This window comes from Sander vitreus, chromosome 9, assembly GCF_031162955.1.
Source record: "Sander vitreus isolate 19-12246 chromosome 9, sanVit1, whole genome shotgun sequence".
Classification (NCBI taxonomy): domain Eukaryota; kingdom Metazoa; phylum Chordata; class Actinopteri; order Perciformes; family Percidae; genus Sander; species Sander vitreus.
The window spans coordinates 34159526-34186645 of NC_135863.1; the positions used below are offsets into that span (position 1 = coordinate 34159526).

Here is a 27120-nt window from a genome sequence, read left to right on the forward strand (position 1 = left end):
TACTTGGGTTGGCTCTAAAACACAGATCTGCTGCCCACTGTGTGTTTTCTTCCATGAGGCATGTCCCTATTAGGTTCATTTAGATAAAAGTTAGATATAGGGTTTCTTTTTTGTGTACACAGCTACCCAACAATGTGACCTAAAGTAGGCACTGACAGTAGTAACTAATAGTTTAAATTCTAAGTATGATGGACAGTGTTCCTTCTTAAATATATATTTAAAAGAATGAACCCTCACTCATTTAACTGTTGCCATGCATCACAGCTGGCTTTGGTCTTGCTTGCCTCATCTTGATAAACTATTGTTAATATACTTACAATCAGGTGATTTTTGCAACTTTTAAACTGTCTCTTTGAATAATTGGTAACAGCTAGTATTTGCTTGAAAGGAAACATTTAGCAGGTTCTATGCATAAATGTAAAATTGATACTGTAAGACCTTGTCTACTTTCCATTCTTCGATGTATTCCAGGAACAAATATTAACCCAACAAGACACCAGAAGCACAAAACATTTTAACATTTTTATTATTAAAATATTCACCTACAAAATGGCCTATAAACACTATTTACAGAATAGCGAGCAGTGATGCCTGCTAAGACACAGAGAAAGATATGTATACACAGAAAATACTGTGCACCATTGTCAGAGGAAGAGATGAATTTATGGAGTGTGGAGAAAACATACAATTCCCATCGTGTTTATAAAGAGATCAGGGGGCAGATATAAGGAAAAGATTGGGACTCGGAACACTCTACAGTTATTTCCCTGAGGGACAAAACCTGCAGCTGAATCACAAATAATATAAACCTCTCCTAATGTGTCAGCACGGACATGGAAATGAGGTATATAAGGTCTCTGTGCAGTACAACGGACTGCTTAACATTAATATTTGCATACTGTACGTATGTGTTTGTGTGAAAAATCAGTCATCACACACACAAATGATAAATGATGTGGGCCATTTTTCATTTGATTGACTGAAGTCCTCTCATGAAGAATAGAGCTACAAACACAGCTCTCAGGAATGAACAAACACAACCTTATTTTCAGATGAATGATGATCTGTTTCTAAAATGTTACAGTAGGTTCCGACAGGGTTTCTCAGCACAAAAATTACTTCAAGTAGTTTATAAACACCAAAATTGAAGTTAGGTTTTTCACACAACAGTGATGACAGTCCTTTCATCCGTATCCAAGTGCTCTAGAAAAAGAAGAAGAAAAAAAATATTTGTATGATAAATGTTGAAAATCTTGCAATTTTCTATAGTCGCAGACAGAGACTTTTTGTGATTGGAGGAAACACGTCACCACAAAAATATCATTGTGTTGGTTGTATCAAAAAAAAAAAAAAAAACCTTTATTGTTGTCTGCCTGTTCTTCTGCCTGTTAAGAAAGTTAATATCATTGTGTGAAAAGAATTGCATTGCTTTATTTGTGAAAAACAACTTCAGCACTGTTCAGACAGCTTTTTGAACTCACTCTGACTTTTCTTTGGAGGAATGGGTTCACAAATCTCTCGATAACAAACATCCTGCTGTACTTTATATGTCCTTTTGTACCTGCGTAGAATAAAAAAAACATGCACAATTAGTTACAAGTATAATCTCTGCTTTCCTCCAGCTTCGCAATTGAGACAAAACAGTACGTCATGATGAGCATGCAAGCACAGAACAGGAGAACTGTGCCTAATATATGACTTACAGGTAGTGGCACACTCCACCCTCCCAGACAGGCACACTCTTTGTTTCAGAGTAGAGACGGGTACAGGGGTGTGGCACTCGCTGGCACACTGCAAACAGTGGGTCACACAACAGGAGGTATGAATGTTTGAAGTATTGTCAGCAAGGAAAAGTCTGCTGGATGGTTTAGGAGTCAAGTGGGAGGGAGCTAGGCCCTTCTCTCTGGCTGATGAATGGTTTTAGGAAAGGAATGTTTAAACAATCTGACGCTGGATGTTTAGGTTAAAGGACTCTAAAGGGGCGAGGGTATCTCCAGTGCCTCCTCATACACAGCTTCATCACCATCTAATTATTACTTTTAAAGACGCTTTTAAAAAGCTCAAATTTTAGTGCTACCGAGGCAATTTATTGTATGTCAAATTGTCCATAATCCTTCATCTGCTGTGACATTTCTCATTTATAACAACTACACTTTTTGACTTATTAAGTCAAAACAATCTGGTAGACATCCATTTATATCTCAGCCAGTGTATCCAGTACCAAGTCCACTTATATTTTAAAATACTTACTATTGTAGACTCATCAAACTACTGTATATACATGCAAGCTTATTATAATGACATTAAGCTAATAAGTATCAATGCACACAACAATCACACACATTTTGTTCTGGAACTCACAAAAATAATTCATTTTTTTATAAGAACTGTGATGTGCTAAAGGTTGTTTTTACAGGAGGTTGTGATTTTATAAAGGAGGAGACACCAATGATCTAAATAATGATGTCTATAAATCCATGTTGAGCAAGAAATGACATGTTATTCATGCTCCTAAATTAGAATTGTATCTATGCATTAATATTGGTAGCATATAAACAACTACTTTGATAAATGTAAACATGTTTCCATGATCATTAATTCAATAAGGCATAGTACACTGTAGCTAATTCATTTCTACTGTATCATCCATATAAAGTAGTACTGTAGTAGCAATGTTCAGTTTTACAGATACATTTAATACAAGCTGGTGGCTTAAGGCATAACTGTACAGTAGATCTTAAAACTTAATAAGAGTGTACTTGGGGAGATTCCCGTCATCTAAAGATTTGGGAATTTAGACTGTTGAGGGATTTGATTTATTTGAGAGAAATAAGGCTCACTTATGAAGACAGGAACCCACTTTCTTCATTAATAATATTGTTGTGTGATATTAATTTTGGTCATTGTGAGCTATTTGAGCCTAGTCTCACATTGCTATCTCCACAGCGCTGTGTCAGCTTATCTATTCTAGAATAAGGGGAAAATAGATCCATCCAGCGCGGCAGGCTTTATCCCAGCAATGTTGCATTCGTTGAGCCAGACTAATTAAGCTGAAGATTAACCAGTGAGACACAGGAAAGACAGATGGAGTCAAATCAGAAGAAAGAAGGATATTGTTGCCAGATAATATACTGCTGCCTCATACAGCCCCCGGAACATTCAGAAGAAATTAATAATGTTACACTGTCTCCCAGAAAAAAGACAGGAACGTTGTGCAAATAATATAGTGCTTTGTGCCTTCGTTGACAGTGTATTCATGTTGTACATTCATACCCCTAGGCCTCAAACTTAACCAAGCCATTTAGAAATGTCAGAAGGGTCAACTGTCAGTGGAGCGTGTTTCCTGCTTTTAGGAAACCAGAGGTCTATACATAGCTCAGTACTCTATGTCAGTTTACATGATGTCATGCAAATCTAATTTAAAATATACTGTAAATTCCCACCTTGAATTGCTACAGTTACATTGAGAGAAAACACAAAGACAGGACTGTAAATCCTGCACTCGTGACATACACACAGCTGGTGAGCGGACATATTTGACCAAAACCTCTTTGGAGAAGCAGGTTTATACCTATTTGAGTGGGCTTGAAGGCTACCAATAAATGTAATGCCTTTTGGGGAAAAAATGTAAAAGAGGTTGTATTGTTTTCACTTGAAATGGCATTATAGTATCCTTCCAGACCTCATTTATCCTGACCAGAGTGACGGGGGACTTGGGCTGATCCTAGCAAGCATTTATATAGCTTCCAGTCCATCTGATCGAACAAACACAGGGAGAACATGCAGCTCCACACATGCTAAGATGATGTGCTAGCATGTTAGCATTGCCACTGTGAGCATGTTAGCATGCTGATGTTAAGTGCAGCCTTACAGAACTACTAGCATAGCTGTAGACTCTTAAGCTTGTTAAGACAAGAGAGATAATACAATACTTTATCTTTTTTTTTTAAATATAATATTTACATCTAATGCCACATAGGATAGGATATAGATAATGGATGGATGGATTTACATGGATGTTACTGACTTTACTTATCAAGTTGTACATCAGATGTCTAAGACAAAAATTGATCTCCCTGCAGAAACCATGTGTTTTAAATCTTGACTATCCAGTCCATTTGCCAAAAAGCAGCCTACGTTCACTGGACCCACCCGTGTGTATGCGTAAGTGTAGAGAGGAAGCACATAAACTTACACAGTTCACACTGTCTGCCCTTGAACCCTGCTGCGCAGTCACAGATGAAGGAGTCGCCTCCATTCACACATGTGCCCCCGTTCTGGCAGGGCAGACTGCGACAGTCCTGTGGCAACTCTAAAAGACAACAGCTGTCATCAACATCCACAGTACTAAATGAGTAGGGGGCTCAAGTTTCAGACCCACTACTCAACATTATCTACAGCTGTTACACCACTTTCCTCCTGAATGTAACATCCTGTCTTTCAAGGTTAGCATCCTCATTGATATTTTAATCACAGCGCTTGGCTAACACACACAACACTAGTAATAAATTACATGTCTAAAGACTAGTTATGTATTAACTAGTCTTTTTCCAACAGGAAATTAATCTAACGTATGTGCACCACATCAGCTGGGATCAATTACAAGAGCAGATGTGCCACCAAAACACCTACCAGGCTTCGTTCTTAACCCTTCTTCTTGGATCTCTAATGCAAGGCTGATTTTGTTTGTTGTTTCTTCCATCTTCTCTAATCTAATTGGTGGGTCAGGTTCTGCAAGGCAAAACATTTCCTGTCATGAATCAGCGTAAAAAGACAAAATGTAGACATCGTACTAAGAGACTAAAGTTTTGGTGAACATTCCTCAGCCTGGAACAATAAAACATGACATTACTGATTTGACAAAATGGTCAAAATCATATTATGACATCAGGGCGTAACATAATTAAAAAGGGCCCAACAATTCTAGAAAGGAAGCTTATTCTCAGGAGCACAAGATAACATCTGTTTAACAGTTGTTTTGGTTCTGTTGAGGCTATGGGCTATAAACCTCTGCACTGGGATGCATTAAGTGAAAATACATGACAAAAATCATCATCATTATTTGACAATTACAGAGAAAGAAAAAATGTGTTTATTCCTGAAAGTGATTGTTTTCTGATAAAGCAGACAACGTGTCAGATACTGTGGGTCTGTTTGTGTGAGAGCGCAAAGGTCCAGTTTCCATTAGAGGACTACCTATATTTCATCCAGACAGGCCACGGTTACAACCATATGGTTATAGGACCATGGCCTAAGTTATTCCATCTGCATCAAGATAAGCAAATAAGATACGTTTTCATTGTTTGAACATCCTGAGCCAACCACAACTGTTTCAATATGTTGGCGTAGCATGTTAGTTTAAGATGTCAGAGAGTGCAGTAATGTCTGAACTGATCTGTTTTTAGAAGCACAATCAATTACTTTAATAGGTAGTTATGGCAACATGACAGCATTACTTTTTGCTGGAAATACTGTATAAACGCATGTAATGTTTTTGAAAAAATGTCAAACAGTGTTACAGTAGTGACTTACTAAATGTTAATCACATGTTTGCTCATACGCAGCGCTGGAAGAAGTATTCAGATCCTTTACTTAAGTAAAAGTAACTAGTAACTAAAGCTGTAACAGATGAATGTAGTGGAGTAAAAAGTCCAATACTTCGCTCTGAAATGTAGCGGAGTAGAAGTAGAAAGTGGCATGAAAAGAAAAGACTCAAGTAAAGTACAAGTACCTCAACATTTGTACTTAAGTACAGTACTTAAGTAAATGTACTTAGTTACATTCCACCACTGCTCACACGTGTACTTACTAGTACGATGTCGAACGGCTTTTCGAGGCAATTGAGTGAACTTGGCTGTTATCTTTCCCCTTCTGTCAATGAGCTCTGTGTATCTGCAACATAGAAACCATGCTAGCTGTTTAGCATAGCGGTTGAATTACCAGGTGCAAACAAAGTCTTACCATTGTATATGTTTAAAAATCATCAACACTCTACATGTACCTGTGCAATTCCTCTGAGTTGTGTGTTTCTGTTGTGCCTCCCAGGTCCTGAGGCTGAGATGGGGGAAGTATGCGTCCGACCTGAGTCCCCTGTCCAGTCCCGGTCGGCCTCTCTCTTCTCCCTGATCTTGCCCCCATTGGCACTGGGTCAAAGGAAATGTATACAGAATTTGTTTTAAAACTCACACATTTGTAATCATATAAAATTGTATAGATTCAGTGAAGCCAAATTGTAAATTTGGGCAAACAGTTTATGTTGCATTGCAAACATACTACCTATACCTGCTCAGTGGCCATGTTAGCGAAATAGCTGGGCATGGCATCAACATTGTCAAGTGCAATGGTGATACTGAAATGTTGTGTGGAAACACATCCACCTAATGGCATGTGTTTGTGTAAATGAAAGGGTTATGAGAAGCTTTTGTTTTCTCACAGGTAGTGAAGGCTACATGTTGAGGTATGCTGTGGATCTGTTCCTGCCCGGTGCTTTTCACGGATGTCAGAGCCACGTAGTAGTGCTGTCCTGGTGTCAGTTCACGCAGGGTATATGATCCTATTTTCCCACTGGGCAGGAAGCGACTCCTGGTGTTCAACCCTCGAGTCACGTTGACCACAAAGCCATCTGGGATGCTTCTCGGGTGGCGGCTCCAAGTGATCAGCGCTGAGTTAGTGGTCACATGTGACAGGGAGAGGTTCTGTGGCGGGAGAGGCTCTGAGGAAATAACACATGTAGATACTCAGATTGGTTCATGGATAGCTATAAACGTATTCTTAATGCATTTGTTGACTACAGTAACAATTTGTTTTACTTTATGTGGATTGATTCTCAACTTTACACCGTCATTGTGTTGCCCTGGGCTTTAAAATGATTTGTTAGCTGGACTGGGATGCTGCCGCTAACTTTTGTCTGTCAAGTTGCCAAATCACTGGAAGCTTTATCACAAGAGTGAGCTACATGCATACCTACCAGCTAAAAGCAGAACTATTCCTTCCTATTAATGCTCAACAAATTAATGAATTCATTTTTTTTTGTCATAGACACAAAGTTGCCCCATCCACATGACATACTGTACAGAGGAAAGAGAAAACTAAAGGAAAGCACAAAACACATGATATCATATATCAAACGAACAAATGAAACACAAAACACTCTCATTCACTGATGATACCCTTTAACAAAAACTGAGCTAATCCAAACACCTTGCATATTAATATCTCTAGTAATTTACATTCAGACAGGCCCGAATGTCCAGCAATTTGAAGACCATGATTAAATGGACAGTACAATATCAAATGCATTAATTATTATTATTATTATTAATAGGTTATAGTGGGTAATGGACCATTTACACACTAATTATAAACGCCTTGTACAAATGACTATCGATGACTGAATGATTAGCATTGAGCCTGTACTGACTGTTTGAGATGTAGGGCATGAGGTTAAAGAAAAGACATGACGGGGAGGTTAAATTAAATTTTAGTTGACTATTCTTTATATGTATATGTATATTTATAATCATCCTAATAACTTGTGAATGATGATATGTAACCTACTTGTCCAGAACTGCAGGGGTCCAGCTGAGTGGCTGGAGGAGGGAAACTCATCTGGTCTGATTCCACTTTGAGTCAACACATCCACTGTGTACATCTGACCAGGGAGTAATGAACTGGGAAACACAAGAGGCACACAGAAAAATGGCACCAAAGCAAACCAAGCACAATACCTGACCTCATCATCCTCACAACACTGTTAAGAGCCTCAAAAGATGGGATCAAATAGTGCCCTCTATTGGCTGAAAGGTATATTACCCAAAGCCCTTCAACAGCACCATTTAGTGGATACATAGGATGCTGCAGGTCTGTATAATCAATTGGAACAATGGGTTGTCAGTGTTCTTTTGTAACACAGTGCATAGTCTGGATCATCGACGACAGTTCATTTGTCAGATAGATCCGCCGGATGTCCCTCACTTTCTGCTTTCTTTGTGTTTACTTTAAACTCTGGTCGCATCGAGGAACGTTAAGTGGAACCTCTGAGCAACGTTACACACTGAAAATAGCAAGTTTTGAAGAAAATTTGGATCAGGCAACAAGACAGGCCTGCTTGGTTCATTTGGTGAATGATGGTAAAGATTTACGATACACTGCTAAGAGCAAATGTTGCACCTAAACAAGTTCTTTCCCGAGACTATTTTGCAGAGCCACGCTCGCTGTGTCCGGAGCACAGCGCCGCTCAATACGATTTTAATTGGTTTAAAGAAATGCAAACAACCCAGAGTGTTTTTTTACTTATCCAGAAGTTTATGCTCCTGTTGCCAGACCTTCCTCCACAGTGCTGTGGAGATAGGTCTGTCAATGCGAGACAACACGGTGCAGAACCTGACCTGAAGGTATGCTCAGTGGTGCTCGTGTTGAACACGGCAGTGCGAGCCTCACTGCCATCTGAAGGCAACAGAGACACGTGCACCCTGCTGACTGCTGCATGATGAACCAGCCAGCTCAGCCAAACCTGAGAGGAGGACACATTGACCACCTGCAGCTGCTCTACCCGCCGAGGTCCTAGCACAGAAACACACACATGAAAATTCATGCAAGCATGCAAACGTGCAATCAAACTCATGTGAATACACAAAGAGAGAAACACTTTCCAGAAGCCTTCTCTTACTACCACAGCATTAAAGAGTGTGCTCACTGGTGCGTATCAGTGCAGTGGCAGGCTGACTGTTGTCGTTGTTGTTGGCATTACGCTTGATGGAGAAGGTGGAGATGTTGTACAGCAGGCCGGGCACCAGGCCTCGCATGACGTGGGTGGACTGCTGCCTTTCCAGAAAATCAGTTTTGTGATTGCTCCAGCCCAGGGGACCATAAGTGACAATGAACCCGCTGATCAGGCTGTGTGAGGGATCCGGCTCATCCCAGCGCAGTTCAACCTCGTTCTCCTCCACACGCAGCACATGGAGACCAGAAGGAGGCAACAGGTCTGGGAACAGTGGCAACCTTACATGTCAAATTCATACATTAAATAATTACTGAGTTGTCTTTGCAATACAGAGGATGAGCTACACAGTATGGGGGGACAAATGGCAAGCTGATTGAGCTGGACTCTGGTGCACTTTGGTGTGAGTCTTACTGACCTTTCTCACAGTCTTTGCCTGTGTGTCCTACTCTGCAAACACAGTTGTAGTTCCCTCTCTTGTCACTCCTGCAGAGGCCGCGGTTTCCACAAGGTTGCAGTACACATGGGTTCTCCACTTGGGGGCGACAAAGACAAGCAGTTAGTACATTATGGTTCATGTCACAACTAAATGCAGTTGACTTGCGAGGCAGTGCAAAGCCACTTACACATCTGGCACTGGTCCCCAAAGAAACCGTCCTTGCACACGCATAAATAATTCCGTCTGTAACCCCGACACACACCTCCATTTAGACAGGGGTTGGACTCACACCCGTCCTGCTCTGCACACATATATTTAAAGTAGAATTGTATTGCTGTCCTGTATAAACTGTATGTTCAAATGTATAAGCTTTTAAAGTAATGTAACAGGTTGAATGAACACAGTACCTATTTCACAGTTCTGGCCTTTGAAGCCTTGAGAACAATGACACATGTAGGAGCCAGGCTGGTCCTCACATGTCCCCCCGTGCTTGCAGGGTTCCGACAGGCATTCATTTATGTCTTAAGACAAAACACACATATACATAGGAACTACATATGTGCACAGGTGCATTGAATTTCTGCATTTAATATGAGAAGACTTTGATCAGGCTTTACCTGTCTGACAGCGGTTTCCACTAAAGCCATCATCACACTCACACTGGTAGGCTCCGACCTGGTTCCGACACGTACCGCCATTAAGACAAGGCTGCGATAGGCATTCATTGATCTCTGTAATGATGGGAAATGAAGATAAAGGGTATAAACTGTTGCAATAACTGGAATCTCATTTATTAGGACTTTTCAGGGATCTTTAAAAGACTCAATTTTTTGTTCAGAGTGTGTGTCCATGTGTGGGCATGTGTTACAGACCCTCACAAATGGGTGGCTGGCTCCAGTCCCCCTGAATACCACAGATGCTCTGGGTGGCTCTGGGCCGAGACGTGAAGCCTGAGTGGCATATATACACAGCCATGGAGCCTGGTGTTGTTAAGGAGAACTGGACCTCTGCGTTTTTCACTTGTGGAGGCAGCCCACAGACAAGCTCTGCAATGAATACATTCACATTGACAAATGTCAGCATGGCTGCATAGTAACAAAAGCTCATAAACACTGGGGCTTAAAGGAGCTCACCCAAAACAGACTAACAGCAACATAGGTGTTTTCCATCCAGGCTCTCTGTTTTTGTCCTCCTAAAATTATCTCCAGCATGCCGTTACAGCGTGTAGACATGAATCACCATGTCGTACTTTATATAGAGTCTGTAACTGGTCTATATCTGTGAATGTTGGGCCTCCGGTGCAGCAACACTGCTAAAATTATCTTCAGATGGATAGCCAGTATCTCTACACTTAACAGCTCAGGATATCCCCTGCCTGTGCCAATCGATTGAAGTCAATGTTGTACAAACTTCAGCATCGGAGCAAGATTTAGACATTATTGTGTGGTGAGACACAGTCTACTTACCTGCAGTGGTTGGTACTGAGCTCCTGCTTATTTCACAGTGCCTGCCGCTGAACGCCTCTGTGCATTCACATTTGTACTTTCCTATGTAGTGGAAACATGTCCCCCCATTCAGACAGGGGCTGGAGGAACAGGGGTCTGGCTTTCCTGCAATAAATTACATTGAGAATTATTATTGATGATGATAATAATAATAGTTTTATTTGTATAGCACCTTTCATGCAAAGATACAGCCCAACATGCTTTACAAGACATGATTATTTTAGGCCAAAAAAGCACATTAAAACATTAAAAACTATACCAACATCACCAACGGAAAACCAAACACCAAAGATTAAGATTGAACAAATTACCCCAAATTACACTAAAAGCCACAATAAATACAGTACCAGTCAAAATTTGGACACCCTTTCTCATTCAAGTGAATAGGAAAGTGTGTCCAAACTTTTGACTGGTACTGTAGACAGGTCTTCAATTTCTTTTTAAAAACACTAAGGGAGGTTGCTGGTCTAAGATCCAAGAGGAGGGTATTCCATCATTTAGGGCCATTAAAAACAGCTACTTCTAAAAGAATGTCTAAAAGAAAGGCAGTGGAAGATCAGAGAGTTGGAACATAAAATAAAAGTCAGCTAATAGAGGAAGGTGCTACATTATGTAAGGCTTTATATAAAATCACTTATAAAAAATGAATGTCAGGAGCAGTGGTGTTATATGACATATATGTTTTAGTATTAGTCAAAGTCCTGACAGTGGCATTCTGAATTATCTGTCATTTTATTCAAGACCATTTAGGAATGCCGATAAAAAGAGTTGCACTAATCTAAGCGACTTGTAATAAAAGCATGTATTAGCATTTCAGCTTTGTTCTGAGTTAAAAATGGTCCAATTTTAGTGATGTTCCTAAGATGAAAAAAAAATATTTTCATGACCTTGTTAAAATGGCAAATAAAATGTAGATCAGAGTCTAAACCCACTCCCTGATCTTTCACTTGTTGTCCTCATCTGTTTGGAGAGACAACCAAACATTGACTGTAGTCTTTGTCTTTCTAGTTTTGATCTGACAAGTAGAATCTCTGTTTTCTGTTCCTTTAGTTTTCCAAACATGTATATCAGTGACACAGGTATTAGGACCATTCAGAAAACGGGGTTTGTCGGATGATTGCTTCCCGTGCAGTCTACTACAGATGTACTCAAAAGCTTTTACACAAATAGTACAAATGTTTTGAATATGATTACTTGAGGGTGGCACTCACCCACTTCACAGTGTTTTCCAGTGAATCTGTAAGGACACACACATCTGTAGCTCCCAGCTTCTTCCTTACAGGAGCCTCCATTGCGGCAGGGACCAGAAGCACAGGTATTGAGTCTAACTGGAAAGAGACCGGGACAAGGGAATCCTTGAAGCAGAGACCACTCCAGCTTTTAATCACACAAAATAAATCTGTTCCAGTACATTGCAATTCAAGTCGTAATTCAGACAAATAGCTCATAACTCAGTCATAAGTACAAATTATTATGAGCCTTTCGGCATTGTAATATTTCAAGCAGCATTACGAGTAATGGCATGTTTCCTGGTTCATTAAAGTTGGGTTTGAGCCTAAAGGAAAGGATGCTTTGATTAAGGCACTTCATAAATTCCTATGAACGTATTCTGCTAGTGTTTTTATCAATTACCTTTTTCACAGTGCTTCCCCCAATATCCATATTTGCATTCGCAGGTGTAGCCTCCATCCCGCTCGTAGCAGTAGCCCCCATTCAGACACGGAGAGGAGTCGCAGACCGATCGGGGCTGTACTGAAAAACACACACCGAGACTTGACTGTGTTCCACTGGGAAACGTTAAAACCTCTTTCATTTTGTTCAAACACGTGGACTTGGTTAAAGAAACACAAGTTATTTGTCATTTAATGATTGGATCAAATACAAATTCTCCTCACAACACTCAACAGCATAAATCATTTTAGAATTTCCCTCCACATCGTAAATGTAAACTGTAAATGTGACCATTCCCCTTTGAAATAGAAAACGACATTTGTGAAGACCAGTGTGTTTTAAAAATATGTTTGTCGCTATAGAAACCAGCTGCTCGTGCAATGACACATAGCTGCAAAGCGCAGTGTTGTTGGGTTGGTGCCTGAGGCTCTTACCATAGGGGTAGAAGTCCTTGTGATCTAGCTCTGCTCCACTAGTCTGGCATGTACACAGGTAGGCTCCTCCGTACTCCAAACAAGGACCTCCATCAGGACACGGCCTGCTGTGACTGCATGGCGTCTGGGTTACTTCTGAGAGAAAGGCATTGTGAATGACAGGTTCACAATTTCTGGTTTGACATTTGTGATCTGACAGGGACCCACATTTTCTTTCACATTCATCAAAGCTCGAGACACCTGATAGGATTATACATATCATACTCACCAAACTGACAGTAGAGTCCTGTGTAGCCTGAAGGGCATTCACAAGTCCCATTGATGTCCACACAGACACCCCCATTCTGGCAAAGACATTCCTCTGCAGACAGACAGAGAGAGAGAGACAGAGAGAGACAGAGAGAGAGAGACAGCGAGAGAGAGAGAGAGAGAGAGACAGAGAGAGAGAGGGAGAGAGAGACAGACAGAGAGAGACAGAGAGAGGGAGAGGGAGAGAGAGAGAGAGAGAGAGAGAGAGAGAGAGAGAGAGAGAGAGAGAGAGAGAGAGAGAGAGAGAGAGAGAGAGAGAGAGAGAGAGAGAGAGAGAGAGAGAGAGAGAGAGAGAGAGGGAAAGAGAGTGTGTGAGTAAGAGAGGGAGGCTCAAAGCTGGAAAGTTTGCTCCAGCTACTTGACAGCAAGTACTTAAATGATGTTAAGTTTTCAGTTTTAAGTGTAAACATAGCCTGAAGGTTTAAAGTTCAACATGCGTACCATATGGTGAGCATCTTTCATCTGCTATACTGTAAACTATGTATTGATTCGCTGTCATTCCTCTTTCCCTAATCTTTTCCAACAAAGTTCACAGGACCAGAAGATTACCAGTCAGCATGCTGCACATCCGCTCCGTACAAATTGTAAGAATGTTTTAATTTTCCTCTCCTTCCTAATTGCAGAAGTGGATCAAAGGACGTGGCCGTATCACAGCTAAATGGCTCCCCTTTGAAGTCCCGGGAGCTCGGTGGAGGCCATTATTTTTCTGATGATATGGAGCATATTTTGTGACCAAAATGTATGGCCCTGAGGGCAATTAATGCATTGTTAATTTGCAAGAGCCACTTTCATTGGCCACCTGTGCAGCCTGGGCCCTTTGATCTGAGAGCCTGATTAGGCACTTCTGAGTCCCACTACTTTCTCTTCCTTGAAGGATCATGCTCCTTTTTCCACTGTGCCTTCCAAGTGAGCCAGGCAGGAAAGTATTTGGGAGATTTAAGAGAGCCTATATAAGCACTGATAGTTATTTCAGCTCAAGGGTGAGAAGTAGCTTGCATTTGCAATAGCTCAAATACTACTAAAGACATTTTTGGGGGGGAACACCTGCAACAACTGCTATCAGAGGGTGACACTAACCTCTCATGGGAGCCTGAATTAGCTTTAAATTTGCTCATTAGTTATTTCCTAAAACAAATATAATGTGACACAGACATTAAACATAACATAACATTACTTAATATGCATTTATGAAAGGAAGGTATGAAGAATTAGCTGAGGATGATAGCATTTACATATTTTGTGTTCAAATTGCCCTATGGTTATGCAAGCAGCAGCTGTGCTTTAAACTATAGTGTGGTGCATTGGCCAACTTCCAGAGGAGCCAGTAGCGGTGTGGAAGCATGCATATTTCAACAGCTCTGTCTGAAGAAATGACCTGAATACCAAAGAGCAGCTTTGACTCATAAAGAGGCCTTTTTAAGTCTAGACAAAGCACTTCCTCTTGTTGATAAACTAATAAAATGTGCTATAAAACAATTATTCACAACATCAAGCCACTGGTTCCCGTAGTAAACTGGGCGAGGCCGTGTCAGTTTTGATAATTACAATAATCCATCATCACAGCAGCCTCTTCCAGGGCAGAGCTCCAAATTCCTGTGGCATAGCACAGCTCCTCTTTAAATACCCCGGTCTGCTCTCTACCTGCCCAGCTGCCTGCAGTGAGTGTACAATACCTTCACACTTGTCACCATAGAAGCCTGGAGCACATGTACAGTTGTAGATTCCCGAGCTGGTGTATTCACAAATCTGATGCTTCTTGCAATCTTCCTCTTCACACAAGGCTGCATATGGAAAAGCATGACAGGCTGTGGTTTAAGACTTAAACTGTATGTGAAAGAAATTGGCAAATCTTAAGCTGTAGCGGTACATGCTTTTACCTGTTTGGTTTTCTGCCTCAGTTGAATTGTCCTGAAGCACCTCCAACTCTGAAAAAGTAAGATAAGAATGTGCTTTAAAAGGGTTGGTTCATTTAAATAACAACAAAACATATTTCCTCACTTACCTCTGGTGGTACAGTATTAAGCAATGCAAATAGTTAGATAACTGTCTCTGAGATATGTGCTGCCACAATAATACAATGGAAGGAAACAGAGTTGAGGCACAGCATTGAAAAATGACATTCAAAATTAAAAAACAAGATGAATAGACTGTCCCTGGTGTTCGGGTCAATCCATATACATCATGTTTAACACTTCTTACAAAAGGAAAAGTCCCAATAAAAACTGAAATACCATTCACCTCCATTGTATTGAGTTGGCAGCAGAAATCAGACAGATATCTTAACACCTGAGCAATTAAACCCAAAACTATCTGCATGGCTACATATCACTAACTACAGGTAAGTGAGAAAGATGTGATACAGCATATGAGAAATATATGAGATTTGTGTAATATTAACGTAAAAATAATAATCCATTTTAGCTTATCAAGAAACTGCACATACTGTATGTTTGCTGTAATTTAGAAACAGTGTTGCCATTACATAGTTTGTCCACCAAAAAGCACAGATTGAGCAAATGTAAGATATTTTTTTTATCAAAAATGTTTATGTTTATTCATGCATTTATGATAATGTATGAATAAAATCAGAATATATCGTTGTCAGCTTTATTTTGTAATTTGGGTGAACCGACCTTCAAACTAGACTTGCAGATAGTAACAGAACAAAACCGACAGCTAGGAGGATGGACAAACAGACATATGCCACAGACTTCAATCACGGGGAAACTAGCCCTATAACTCAACTCAAAAACAAAGTAGAGATAGACTCGTACTACAGTTTCTGCTATCAGTTAAAAGTGTGACCCTCTATGTATTTAGGATCAAATATTTTTCTTTATAGTTCAAAATTCATGACCCTATTAAATACTATGAAGGCACATTGTTTGGTAACAGCAAATAAAGTATGTGATAAAGTATGATGAAAATATCTGCAGTGGAAATACAGTAGACCGTAGTGGAAATTCTTAGTTTGCTGCAGAATTTGGTGTAACACTGGAGAAGCGAGTGAACCAGCTCACTTTATTAAAGTTCATACTCATAAATACTTGTTTGGCTCTTAAAGAGGTATGATAGGATTCCCTTTGTGCTTGTTCCAGATCAAAAAATGCTATATTACAGGAAGCCAAAGGCAAAAGTAGGTCTTAGGCTATGTCAACATGTCCTATTAAAAAAACATTTTTCCGAACATGCTTTTCTGGCGGAATTTGAGTTGAATTCAAGTCACCTGTCTCGCAGAGTGCTCCAGTGAAGGCAGCGGGACAAATACAGGTGAAGTTGGCCACCTGATCGATGCACTCTCCTCCATTCAGACAGGGCTGTGACTCGCATTCGTTTATGTCTGCAGGTTGCACAAAAGTCAGTTAATCAAGACAAGAGACATTTGTCTGCTGTTGAATCAGTTTCATATTCAAATTTTTCAATCTTCACATGGAAAAGCAAGATGTGGTTGTCTGAGACATTGAGCTGGATTGAGAACACTGAACTTCCCTTCTGAAAGCATAGAATTTCATTGCCCAGGTGTCTGGTATTAGCAGTAATCCCGTCTCATGTAGATACAAGGATTCATGAACTGTGCAGGGCCTGATAATTCAATTCCCTAATGGGTTCAAGTTTCATCAACAATCAATCACAAGAGGAGCCAGATAAGTAAATGTCTTTTTGGAAAGCGACCTGACTTCAGTGAACTTTCTCACTGCGGTTCATTGCTATATTGTGTGACCCAAGAAAGAAGAAAAAGAGTTGTTTCCAAATGAATTCAACCATAACCTCAGCTTGGATCCATTTGTCTAGGTAGACTGGGGAACTCTTTGGACAAACACATCTGCCAAAATGACTGAGTTTGATGTAGAAAGCAGCAGAAAATATTTCCTCTGGAGGGAGATGCCTACGTTCCCCCGGACTTTTAAAAACCCCCTCTCACCTGTCTCACACAGGACACCAGTGTAACCCGGTTCACACACACAGGTGAAACTGCCAGCGCCCTGTACACACAACGCGTCGTTGAGGCACGGTCTGTCTTTGCACTCGTCAATGTCTGTAACACACACAAACACACACCCAGGGACAGAGAGACACGCTCATGGAATATTTACTCAGCTGATTAATATATCCGCCACACTGCTCCCCTCACTCTGCAAGTATGTGCTGCTGGCTGTGAAAGGTATTAGAAGAGGTTTGATACATGTGGGAATAGGCACAGAAGCTCCAGAGAGACTGAACCAAGATATTCTAAAATACTTTTTTTTTTTTTTTTTAAACTGCTTAATGAGGTACAAAATACCTTAATTAATCAGAGTTTTTCCAAGTCTTCTGCTTACTTAGTGCATGCAGATGGTAAAAGAAAAAGTGTGGAACTTTTAAAATACAGTAAAAATGGGGTATTTTGCTATTGTGTAAAATGATATATACTTGTATGTGCTGTTACTTCACATTTGAACAATCTTTACATTTCCATGTGATTAGACAGTATTCTAGAAAGAAGAAATAAACAATGTAATTGTAAGCGCAGTATATACCAGCTTTAAGGCAAAGTGTCTTTTGTACCTGTTTCACACTGAATCCCAGTGTATCCATGAGGACAGTGACAGATGAAACTATTAATCTGGTCTTCACAAGTCCCTCCGTTCTGGCAGGGATATGAGGCACACTCATCCACATCTACAAAGTCAGGGAGAAATACAAAGGGAGTAGTATGACTCTTTTAATTAGAAGAAAACATCTGGCCGAGGTCAGTTAGTAAGGTAATTTCAGAGGAGAATGCAACAGATTGACATGAAGCTGATACAAGGATTTAAGGAAATATCCGGGGGTTCATTTGGCAAGTATTTAGTTACAAGTCGACATTATTTTTCCTGGCTGATCTCAGGTTGACAGGTATTCACTCACGGTGTGCAGTGTGTGTCAAGCACAACAGAGCAGGAAGCGGTGTCAACCATAACTCACCAATCTGGCATCGTCGGCCGGTGAAGCCAGCCAAGCAGGAGCAAGTGAATGAGGGGTTGCCTGTAATACAGTCATCGATACACTGGCCTCCGTTCAGACATGGTCGCAGGTGTGGGCACACTGATGCTGCAGAGAGAGGTCAATGTAACAGAAATCCTAAAAGCAAAAGTATTAAGAGTAGAAGCCCAGGAGTAGAAGAAGCAGGTCTTACCGGAGTTATTGCAGCCACCTACTTCCACATTTGCATCATCTATACGGAAGACCCATTTGCCTGGGTAGCCCACGTTGGTGGTTCCCTCAACGTTCACTACATCAGCTGTACGAGAGCCGGGGATGTTGAAATAGCGCTTGCCATCACCAGCATTGAAACCTGCCTGGGAAGAGAGTAACAAGGAGGCATACATCACAAAAAACAGCTGAATCAGAGTTTAGACACCTGAAAAATGTAGTTTGCATCTTCACAGGAAGCAGATCATACTGTACATTACAAATTCTGACTGACACCTTAAGCAAAAGAAAAAAGAAACCATGATCTTACCTGCGCTGCAATCCCTCCCAGCCCAGCCAGGTTTCCTCCACTGCTGGCATGCATGCCTGTGGTCCAAGTGATGTTATTGTACTGGAATATAGTGAAGGAAAGCTCTCCATCTGTAATAAGCACCACTTGGAAAGTATTTACCTGCATAGAGAGAAACAGGCTCAGTTAAACCATTTTCTAATTTCTACGAAATTTGGTAATAATGCATGCATCTGAAAGACTCCTCATGTTAATGGTACGGATTCCTAAATCTCAGTCAGGCTAGAGACATAATACACTCATCTGGGCCGGTTGTTGAATCAGATATCAAATTACCATTAGAATGAAACCCAATAGCTGTGCTTTCCAACCACATATTATATAGCAATTTTAACTGGTAACAACAAGGCTATTTCCTGGGACTTTGAGATTATCGAGGCCAGTGGCTCCCAGTAGTTCATTCCTATTAGATGAGCTCAAATATAATAATCCAAATGTATTCATTTCATTTGGTTTTAAAGTGGATGTTTAGTAACACTACACAAAGTAGATATTGTTATATCTTTTTCATACAAGTTTGCATTCTTAGTACTACCACTTGGAGTGACAGAGGCTGGATCTTTCAACAATTTACTTATTACATTTAGCATACTATTTCAACTCTGCTAGCTTGCAAACTAGTTTTCATTCCCTCTCAGTGGCAGCATATGGTGTTAAGGTGTTACAACTGACGCAGGGTGGTGGAGGTGTGTATGGTGCAGTTAGCCTATTGTAGCTGAAGGCTCATAGTTACTGTGACAATCATTTTACCAATTTATCAATTTCACACCAATTTAGACGATTCTAAACAATAAAAAAAAAAAAATTAAATCACAATTTTAAATATTTCAACCAAATTGATGCCACTCTACAATATTTCCACATACCCACTGGTAACTACAGTAGTGCCCCTGGTTTAAAATCACTGATCTGGATAGTTAAAACCTACATAGAGAATCATAGATGTTTAAGATGTGGCTACATGTTAGAGTGAGAGCTGTAAAGTTAAGTGTGAGTTTATACCGGTGTGAGGGAGTTGCCTCCAAAGAAAGTAACTTGGTGCCATGTACAGATGAGGACCCAAGTTGCGTTGAAGTTGGGGAATTCTGAAAAGTAGGTCCTGACATCACCTGAAGCCCTCCTCAGGATGGAGGGCTCCTGGCTCTCTCTGTAGAAGACCCTCCCTGCTCGACGGTTGTCCACATCAGCCCAGAACGGAGCCACAACCCTTCTATCCCCGGCAATTGGAAAAGCCACAGGTGTGAACTGAGACACCTCCCTCAGGAAAGATACGAGGCCATTGTTGTTAACCTGAGGAGAAGAGTCGCAGTATGTGAATAAGGATAATAAATCAGTGACATATTTTTGTTCACCATGTCAGACGAAGCCCCTGTGACTTATTTGGAGGGTTAGGTGGGGTTAGAGTAGAAGTGCTGAGGAGAAGAGGCAAAGGTGGACAAATAGAGGTGTTCTGACCTCACAGGGCAAACAGCAGCATGGGGCAGCGGACGCTCCCATAACGGATGTTTGCACATCCCATGTAGCACACAGACGCTACCTTTAGAAATGACAGCAGCTGAGAAAATCAGGTTTCTGCTGCTCACGCACACACCTGCAAAGTCATCACACCTGGAAAGATGTTCATGGCCTATAAATCCACAGATGTCTGCCAACAGCAAAGTAACCAAATAAATGAACCCATCCACCCCTCGTCCACATACTGTATATTCTCTGGGAGAAATGCACAGTCAGCACTGCAGCTGTGTACTGAAGCATGGTGAAATATTGACACATTTGAATAGGTCAACGATTGGTGTATTTCTGAAGCAATTAGGAAATTAATTCACTTATTCAATGGCCAGAAAATAAGTCAAAAATCACTACTATGACTTTCAAATGTGGGGATTTGCTGGTTTTCTCTATTTTATATCAATGCAAATTAAATGTCTTTGGATTTTGGAATGCTGATCAGATAAATCGACAATTTGAAGACAATTGAGATGGGTATTTTTTCATAATTTTTTACATTTTAACTCATAGATTGGTTTTCATACATTTTTACATTTGAGGCATTCTGTTGTTATTCGTAAAGCTGCATTAATTGATTTTGTGGCCACTTGAGGAAAGCAGAACAAGCTGTAAATACAACATTGACATATTACTACATTATACGGCTAACATGTTTGCAACTGTTGCCTATTTACACATCCAACAGAGAGCACGGCACAACATTAGCATTTATTTAGAGATGTGTTTGTGTCCACCTGTAAGTCCACCTGTTTTGGTCTGCAACAACTCCAGGGGGACTGCTACATTTTATTTACCAGCTAGTTGCTAAATGTCGTTTGGTGCTGGGCAGATAGTATCCAGTTGGTTTATAAAGTTAGGTGATCATTCTCTGTGGGTTCGTCACTACAAGCAACCACTTATACATATACAAAGTGATTTCAATATAGTTATTTCATTTATGAAAACTATTGATAAGTGCAGCTTTATGTTGCATTTGGAAACATAGATTACAAAACTGCAGTTGACAATGGTAAGGATTGCAACCAAGACAGTAAATGTCTTGTGTGTTTTGCTCGTGGGTTCACTGCCGTAGTGCTAGATAAAAGAGGTACTATGAGTTGCGGAAAAAGGTACAGATTATTAATACAAGAAAGATCAGGTGTACAGGAAGTACTTGAGGGATGTTTCTTAGGGAGGGAGGTTATTTAGGGGAGAAAGTGAAAAGCCTCTAGAAGAGAAGATACATGAAGAGATTTCTCTGATAGAGTCTAAAATAGCACTTAGCAATGTGGTAAATGGTCATTTCAATGATAGATTATGAAGTAGCATTTATATAAGGATCACAAACATTAAATGGTGTCAGACCAGCCGCTGCACTACATTTTGAACATTGTAAGAAATAAGATGCTAAACCTGAGTGGAGAAGAAAATTCTACAGGCTGAAAGGTTGAAATCCCCATGAAAGGCCTTCATTCAGTCATACATCATTTCTGCATATTATCAACAAGGGGAGATTCTTCCCACCGTTGCACCTATCCCGTTTCTCCTAATCGCTGGCATGAACTTTGCCTCTCTGCATTCAAGCTGAATGGCATGTGACAGTGACAAAGCAACGTCAGATGTTCTCGGCTCTGCTCCCTGCATGTATGAAAACCATAATTTGAAGGACTTTGCTGTAAAAACAGCAGAGGAAGTTTTGTTTGGCACGGCACAGGGGCTAAGTTAATTGGCCGACCACAGTCTTCCCCTCTGCATCAGCGTGATGTGGTAAGAACGTGGCTGATGTGGGGAAAAAGAGGACCGACTGCAGGGGCAGGGCCCAGGGGTCAGCCAGAGCGCCATCTGATACCGGGAGAAAAACAAGAGAGAGGGCACAGGGCTGGATGAATGGAAGGATATACATGAACTACAAACCTCCCACACCCACATACCCACTAATGAGAGACCTGTGGTGGCAGCGGTCTGGATGTCACCCATCTTACAGCAAAATTAGTGTCGGAAATCATGCTGAACACTGAATAGAGTTTATACTAATTCTGGAATATGTTTAATCGCCTAATCCAATCTCTAGTAGCATCTGGAACTGTTTAAACAAGTGTATTCCTTAGTTAAGATTTTTTAGGGGACCACTTTGACACGGCAATGACCTTAGAGGAATTTAAACTGAACTTTTTCTTTGCATCGCATCACATGCTTTTCTTCTTATGAATTTCAACCAGGCTATGACTACTACAGACATCTAGTGAAGGGTGGTTGTGGATCACACTTACAGTATGCAAGAGAGTGAATGGGTTCAGAGCTGCCTTGTGTTATGCTGTAACATGACCAAGTTCAGAATCACAGGGGAGAGAGGTGCGATCAGCCAACCCTGTAAGAAGCATCTGTCTCCCCATATTTCTTTCTCTCACTCTCAATGGTGCCACTCCACTCTACAACTACCTTGTTATTTTTTGGGGAATTCTCTGCCGGATATATCCAGGATTTTGCTTGGGTGGTTTTCTTTAGAGCCAAGCAATTTATGGACTAAAATAAACTTTCATCTGGCTTAAGTCAAGCCAAAGCAAACCCCTAAATGAAAAAGGTGCCCATGGATCAGCGCAGGAAAACATTCGTTTCCCTTGTCAAAAACGGAGGTTTCACAGTTACAAGCTTGTACAGTTATTTGACGAGACCGAAGGAAGTGACTACTCTGTGCACTTGGCCTGTCTCCTTAGTCTCAGCTCACCTTTATCTCCGAAGAGTTTAGATTGAAGCAATAAATCCTGTCTGGTCCATAGTGCAACTGATGTGGAGGTTTGGTGTAAAACAATGTGAGTGCACTGTTTAAATGATCTAATGTAGGCAAATGTATTCAAAAGAAAATGTATTTGCAAAGCACAGAGTTTGGAATTGCAGAGGAAAAATACTTTCATCAAGTAATTTAAAGTTATACAAGTTGAAGACAATTTTGACTAAATTTGGGATTTAAAAAAGCCTACTTCCAGTTCAAAAAATATGTATACTGTTACTGATAAAAAACCTAAAACTACAATTTCGTAATAAAGAAAGGTAAGTGCTGCAGAAAGAAACATAGCATGCGAACCAAAGACTTGCATGTGCATACATACAGTATTTAATACAGTTTTAGGCTCAAAGTCTCAATTGAATAGTTTGATATTTTAGGAAATACACTCACTTACTTTTTTTTTTGCCACGAGTTAGATGAGAAGATGTACCAGACTATTTCTCGGCTGGGTGCATTGACTTCCTAGAGTCTTGTCATCACTGTGAGCTAAAAAGGCAACCAGAGGAGACTCTAGGAAGTCACTGCACCCAGACAAGAAATAGTCTGGTACATAACCCTCGGGAAAAACCACAACTTGTTGTTTTTACACAAACAAGCTTCCAGTCATATGCTCAGCTAAGCTAAACATCTCCTGGCTGTAGCTTCATAGTTAATAGAAAGACATTAAAACAGTGTATAAATGTATTTCTCAAAAAGCAGAACTGTTCCTTTGAAGTGCATCACTTACTTTGAGACTTTAGGGCATTTTCAGCTTTTTTAAATATATCTTGTCCATGGTAGATGAACTGTTCTAACATCACTTAGCCACATCTCTCATCACACACAATGCATATAAAAAGTACCCATGCAGAGTACAAATAATAAAACTTGAAGCACACATCTTTGGGCCATACATAGCGGTGAGTAAGAGTGAGTGAATGAAAATGCTCAAACTGAAGTGTTGAAGCTCTTTTGAAGAGCAGATGAGCACTAGCAGATGTGCAATGTGTGATGAGTGCAGTTATACTTCAGCACATTCTTGGCAGGATCCTTTCAAAAGGTATTTGAATTTTGTTTAAATGTAGTTTATTTCTAATTACATACAAATGCCAAGTGATCTTGAGCATTTTAGTACTATAAGTACACATTTCAGCATTTAAAAATGAACAAAAAGCATTAGAAAAGCTTGCGTTTTTCCACTGTCTGTTTATGTATCTACAATAAGGTTAATATTTTGAAAAAATACCTTTGATCATAACCATCTTTTCTCACATCTGCTTTTAAACTTGTGTTCTATCCTCTCTGACCTTGGACATCCTCCTTCATGTTCTTTACACTGGCCATCCGTAAGAGTAGTTAATCCGTGAACTGCATTGTTTGGAAGCCCCTAAGACGCTTTGCAGATCCATCTGTGTTCTGTTAAAGTGATTGGTCATTTCTCAGATAAAGCAGCTGGACAGTTCCAGGGGAAAGACCCCTGCCATGTTATCTGAGGCGTGGGAGAAGGGGAGGGGGGACCTGGAGGAGGAGAGATCCCAGCAACATGTGAAAACTCCCAGACACAAACCATAACAGAGGGACAGCCTGGTTACCAGGAGGCACAAGTGGGACTGGAGCAGGACCAAGTCAGGAGGGGATACATGTTTGTTCAGGGATTTGTAGGGTCTGTTGATGCGACATTAGAGACTTCTGTAATCAAGTTGCACGTGGCTGTGACAGTCTTTAAATCCCCTGCTGTATTTCTTGATCACAACCGCTAAAAATAAGATGTCTACAGGTGGGAACATAGACTGATAGTTGAAAGGGATCTGCAGTGAGGGGTTTTAAGGTGTGTGAATTGCTTATGATCAGTTATGATAATAAAGTAAGACAGCACCAACCAACCATCTAAAATCAGTTTAGTTCTCTAGCTTCCATGTGATGGTAGCCCAGAGGCTTGGAACAAACCCCTGGGAGAAACTATTTACACAATTTTAGCCCCTCGCTGAAATATTAACTGTTCAAAGCAGCTTTCTGGTGGCAGAGATCACCATGCGGTCGGTGCGCTTTACAGCAGATGTGTAATGGATTCAGGTGAGGCATTTCAAATGAGCGTGACTGTAATTTCAAGTGCCTGTCACAATCTGTTATGCCTTGCGTGACTACAGAATTACAGTCCAATGAGATGCATGGTATCACATCACAACTAACACAGCACATTTCAGAGTGTTGAGTTCTCAGACTTTGATATCTATCAGATGATAATTCAATCTAAGAACAAGCCAAATCTTTTTAATTTGACTAGTGAGTAGTATTAGTACAATAGGAGTGATGTGCTGGAATTCATTGCAAAACTGGGAAAAAACACAATGTAACTACAATTGTAATATACAGAAGCTCCAGATCAGTGAGTTTATAACTCTTTAGAAAGACACTCAAACACCCCACTTAAAAATACTGTGCCGCCGTCCGTGCACCGTGTGTACTGTAGATGCAAAAGAGTTTTAAAAATTGTCTTCGTTGGGAGACTGACCTCACCCCAATGGCGCAGATGCTTAGATTAGAAAGATGACCTTTGACCTTGCCCATTGTTGCCATGGTTCCTCAGGCTGTCCTGCCCATGGTTTGAACAGGGAGGAGGCAGGCGGGGCTCAGAGCGCGGAGGAGGGGATTCAGAGAGTGAAACGCGGATGCATAACCGCAACAGGTGGTGTTGATTTAAGGGAGTTCTGCCTTTCCATGCGCTGGAACTGAACCCAATACATGACAAAGGCAGATCAAAGTGTGTTTCACTGTGGTGCGTGAAAATCCTTGTCAAACCATTCGGCTTCCTCCCATGAGCACTGTTTCTCTCGCTCTCTCTGGCGTGCAATCCACCCCCACTCTCTCTGAAAAGGAACTGCTCACAGATGCTCCGCGGCAACAGTAAGAACACAAACTGTCATTTCCTTTAACAGCTCATCGTGGACTTATTAGAACGGGGCTTACAACTGTTCTGCTAATAGTTTCTTTCGCACTCTCCCTCGGTGCACTTGAGAGCCCTCAGAGTGTGAGGAGGGCAGATGAAAAGAATGTCATGAAGGATTATGATTCCACCCGTGGGGGGAAAACACGATATTCTACAAATGAGGTTACACACCAGAGCTTGTGAGCGCACGCAAACATATACAAACTCTCAAAGGGCACTGCAATGTAGTATTTGGCTGCGTGCCAAATCTCATCTCCCTGAGGCTCTTATACAATCCACACCATGTCAGTTTCAATTGCCAACTGCAAAGTGCATGCACACACATACACACATGCTGACATATAAAGACATAATCGCACACATCAGTAAAAACACACACCCACACACATAGCTGTAAAAACACACTGCTCTGTACTCACATAGAGTCCTGTGTGCCTGTCTCCAAAGAAGGGGAAAGAAACAGAGATCTCCACGAGCCTGGAGCCTCCGTCGTCCTGAGAGATGGTCTGGGAGTCCCCCTTGTCCTGGCCAAAGGGGTAGAAGTCCTCCAAGGGCACAGCGAGTTCCACCCCAGGCAGCAGGTCCAGGGAGAGCAGGGTGCAGAAGCAGGGCAGCAGGGCTTGCAGCACCAACACCATGGCCTCAGCCACCCAGGGATGGAGCTGACAGCAGGCACCGCGGAGGGGAGGGAGGAGCACACACACCTGAGGCAAACAAGAGCAGAGCAGAACAGGACAAGAGCGTACGTTCCTCCTCTCAACCACAGCAGTCTGAATCCTCCCCTGCCTGCTCTCTGGCTCTGCCTCTTTCTCCCCTCTCTTGTCCTTTAGTAGTGAACTGGGCTTCTTGTGTGAGACAGGGGAATACTGTAGATTCCTTGCATTCTGCTTGCTGCTGGGTACTGCATGAGCTACACTCCGTCTCACTGAAATGAAACGAGGGAAGGAATGAAAGAGGGGGAGCAGCGTGATTCAGCTGAGATGTGTTTTTTTTTGTGAACAATCCAGCGATTTGGTCCCTGATGGTCAGCTTAGAAATATCCTCAATAAAAGCTCTATTCTGCCTGCCAAAGGAGTTCTTTCAGTTTTGGCCCCACCTCCCCCACAGGGATTCACTACCTTGCATAATTAGCTCCTTCCAGCCAATAGTTGAAAAGAGGCCGGTAACTGGATAACCACTGGGCGGATCTATGATAATCAAAGGGCTGCTTTAAAGAAACTCTGACAAGATTTTTCTCTTTCAGTGAAACTTCTACTGTACAGTTACCAAGGCATATGCAAGGTTACACAGTGAGAAGACATGCATGTGCAGTGTTTTGAAAAT

General features: G+C 41.1%; 1 protein-coding gene across 3 annotated transcripts; it reads right to left on the minus strand.

Annotated features, from left to right (window-relative positions):
- Positions 1 to 509: 509 nt before the first annotated feature.
- sned1 (sushi, nidogen and EGF-like domains 1) lies at positions 510 to 26827 on the minus strand. 3 transcript variants are annotated; one of them, XM_078259888.1, is made up of 32 exons: positions 26217 to 26827; positions 19601 to 19888; positions 18560 to 18700; positions 18233 to 18395; positions 18022 to 18147; positions 17623 to 17736; positions 17000 to 17113; positions 16304 to 16417; positions 14955 to 15002; positions 14751 to 14858; positions 13037 to 13129; positions 12769 to 12903; positions 12296 to 12415; positions 11875 to 11991; positions 10625 to 10768; positions 10031 to 10204; positions 9776 to 9889; positions 9566 to 9679; positions 9346 to 9459; positions 9138 to 9254; positions 8696 to 8983; positions 8388 to 8562; positions 7558 to 7670; positions 6434 to 6712; positions 6002 to 6143; positions 5810 to 5892; positions 4633 to 4731; positions 4196 to 4312; positions 1704 to 1791; positions 1482 to 1561; positions 1358 to 1385; positions 510 to 1203 (listed from the first exon to the last, which is right to left on the minus strand). In XM_078259888.1, exons 1-31 carry the CDS (start codon positions 26433 to 26435, stop codon positions 1360 to 1362), a joined length of 4167 nt encoding a protein of 1388 aa, XP_078116014.1. In that variant the 5' UTR covers positions 26436 to 26827; the 3' UTR covers positions 510 to 1203; positions 1358 to 1359. The 3 variants fall into 3 exon arrangements, with proteins under 3 accessions (XP_078116014.1, XP_078116013.1, XP_078116011.1); XM_078259887.1 differs by lacking the exon at positions 1358 to 1385 and having other exon boundaries at positions 12769 to 12900; XM_078259885.1 differs by lacking the exon at positions 1358 to 1385.
- Between the last annotated feature and the right edge of the window lie 293 nt (positions 26828 to 27120).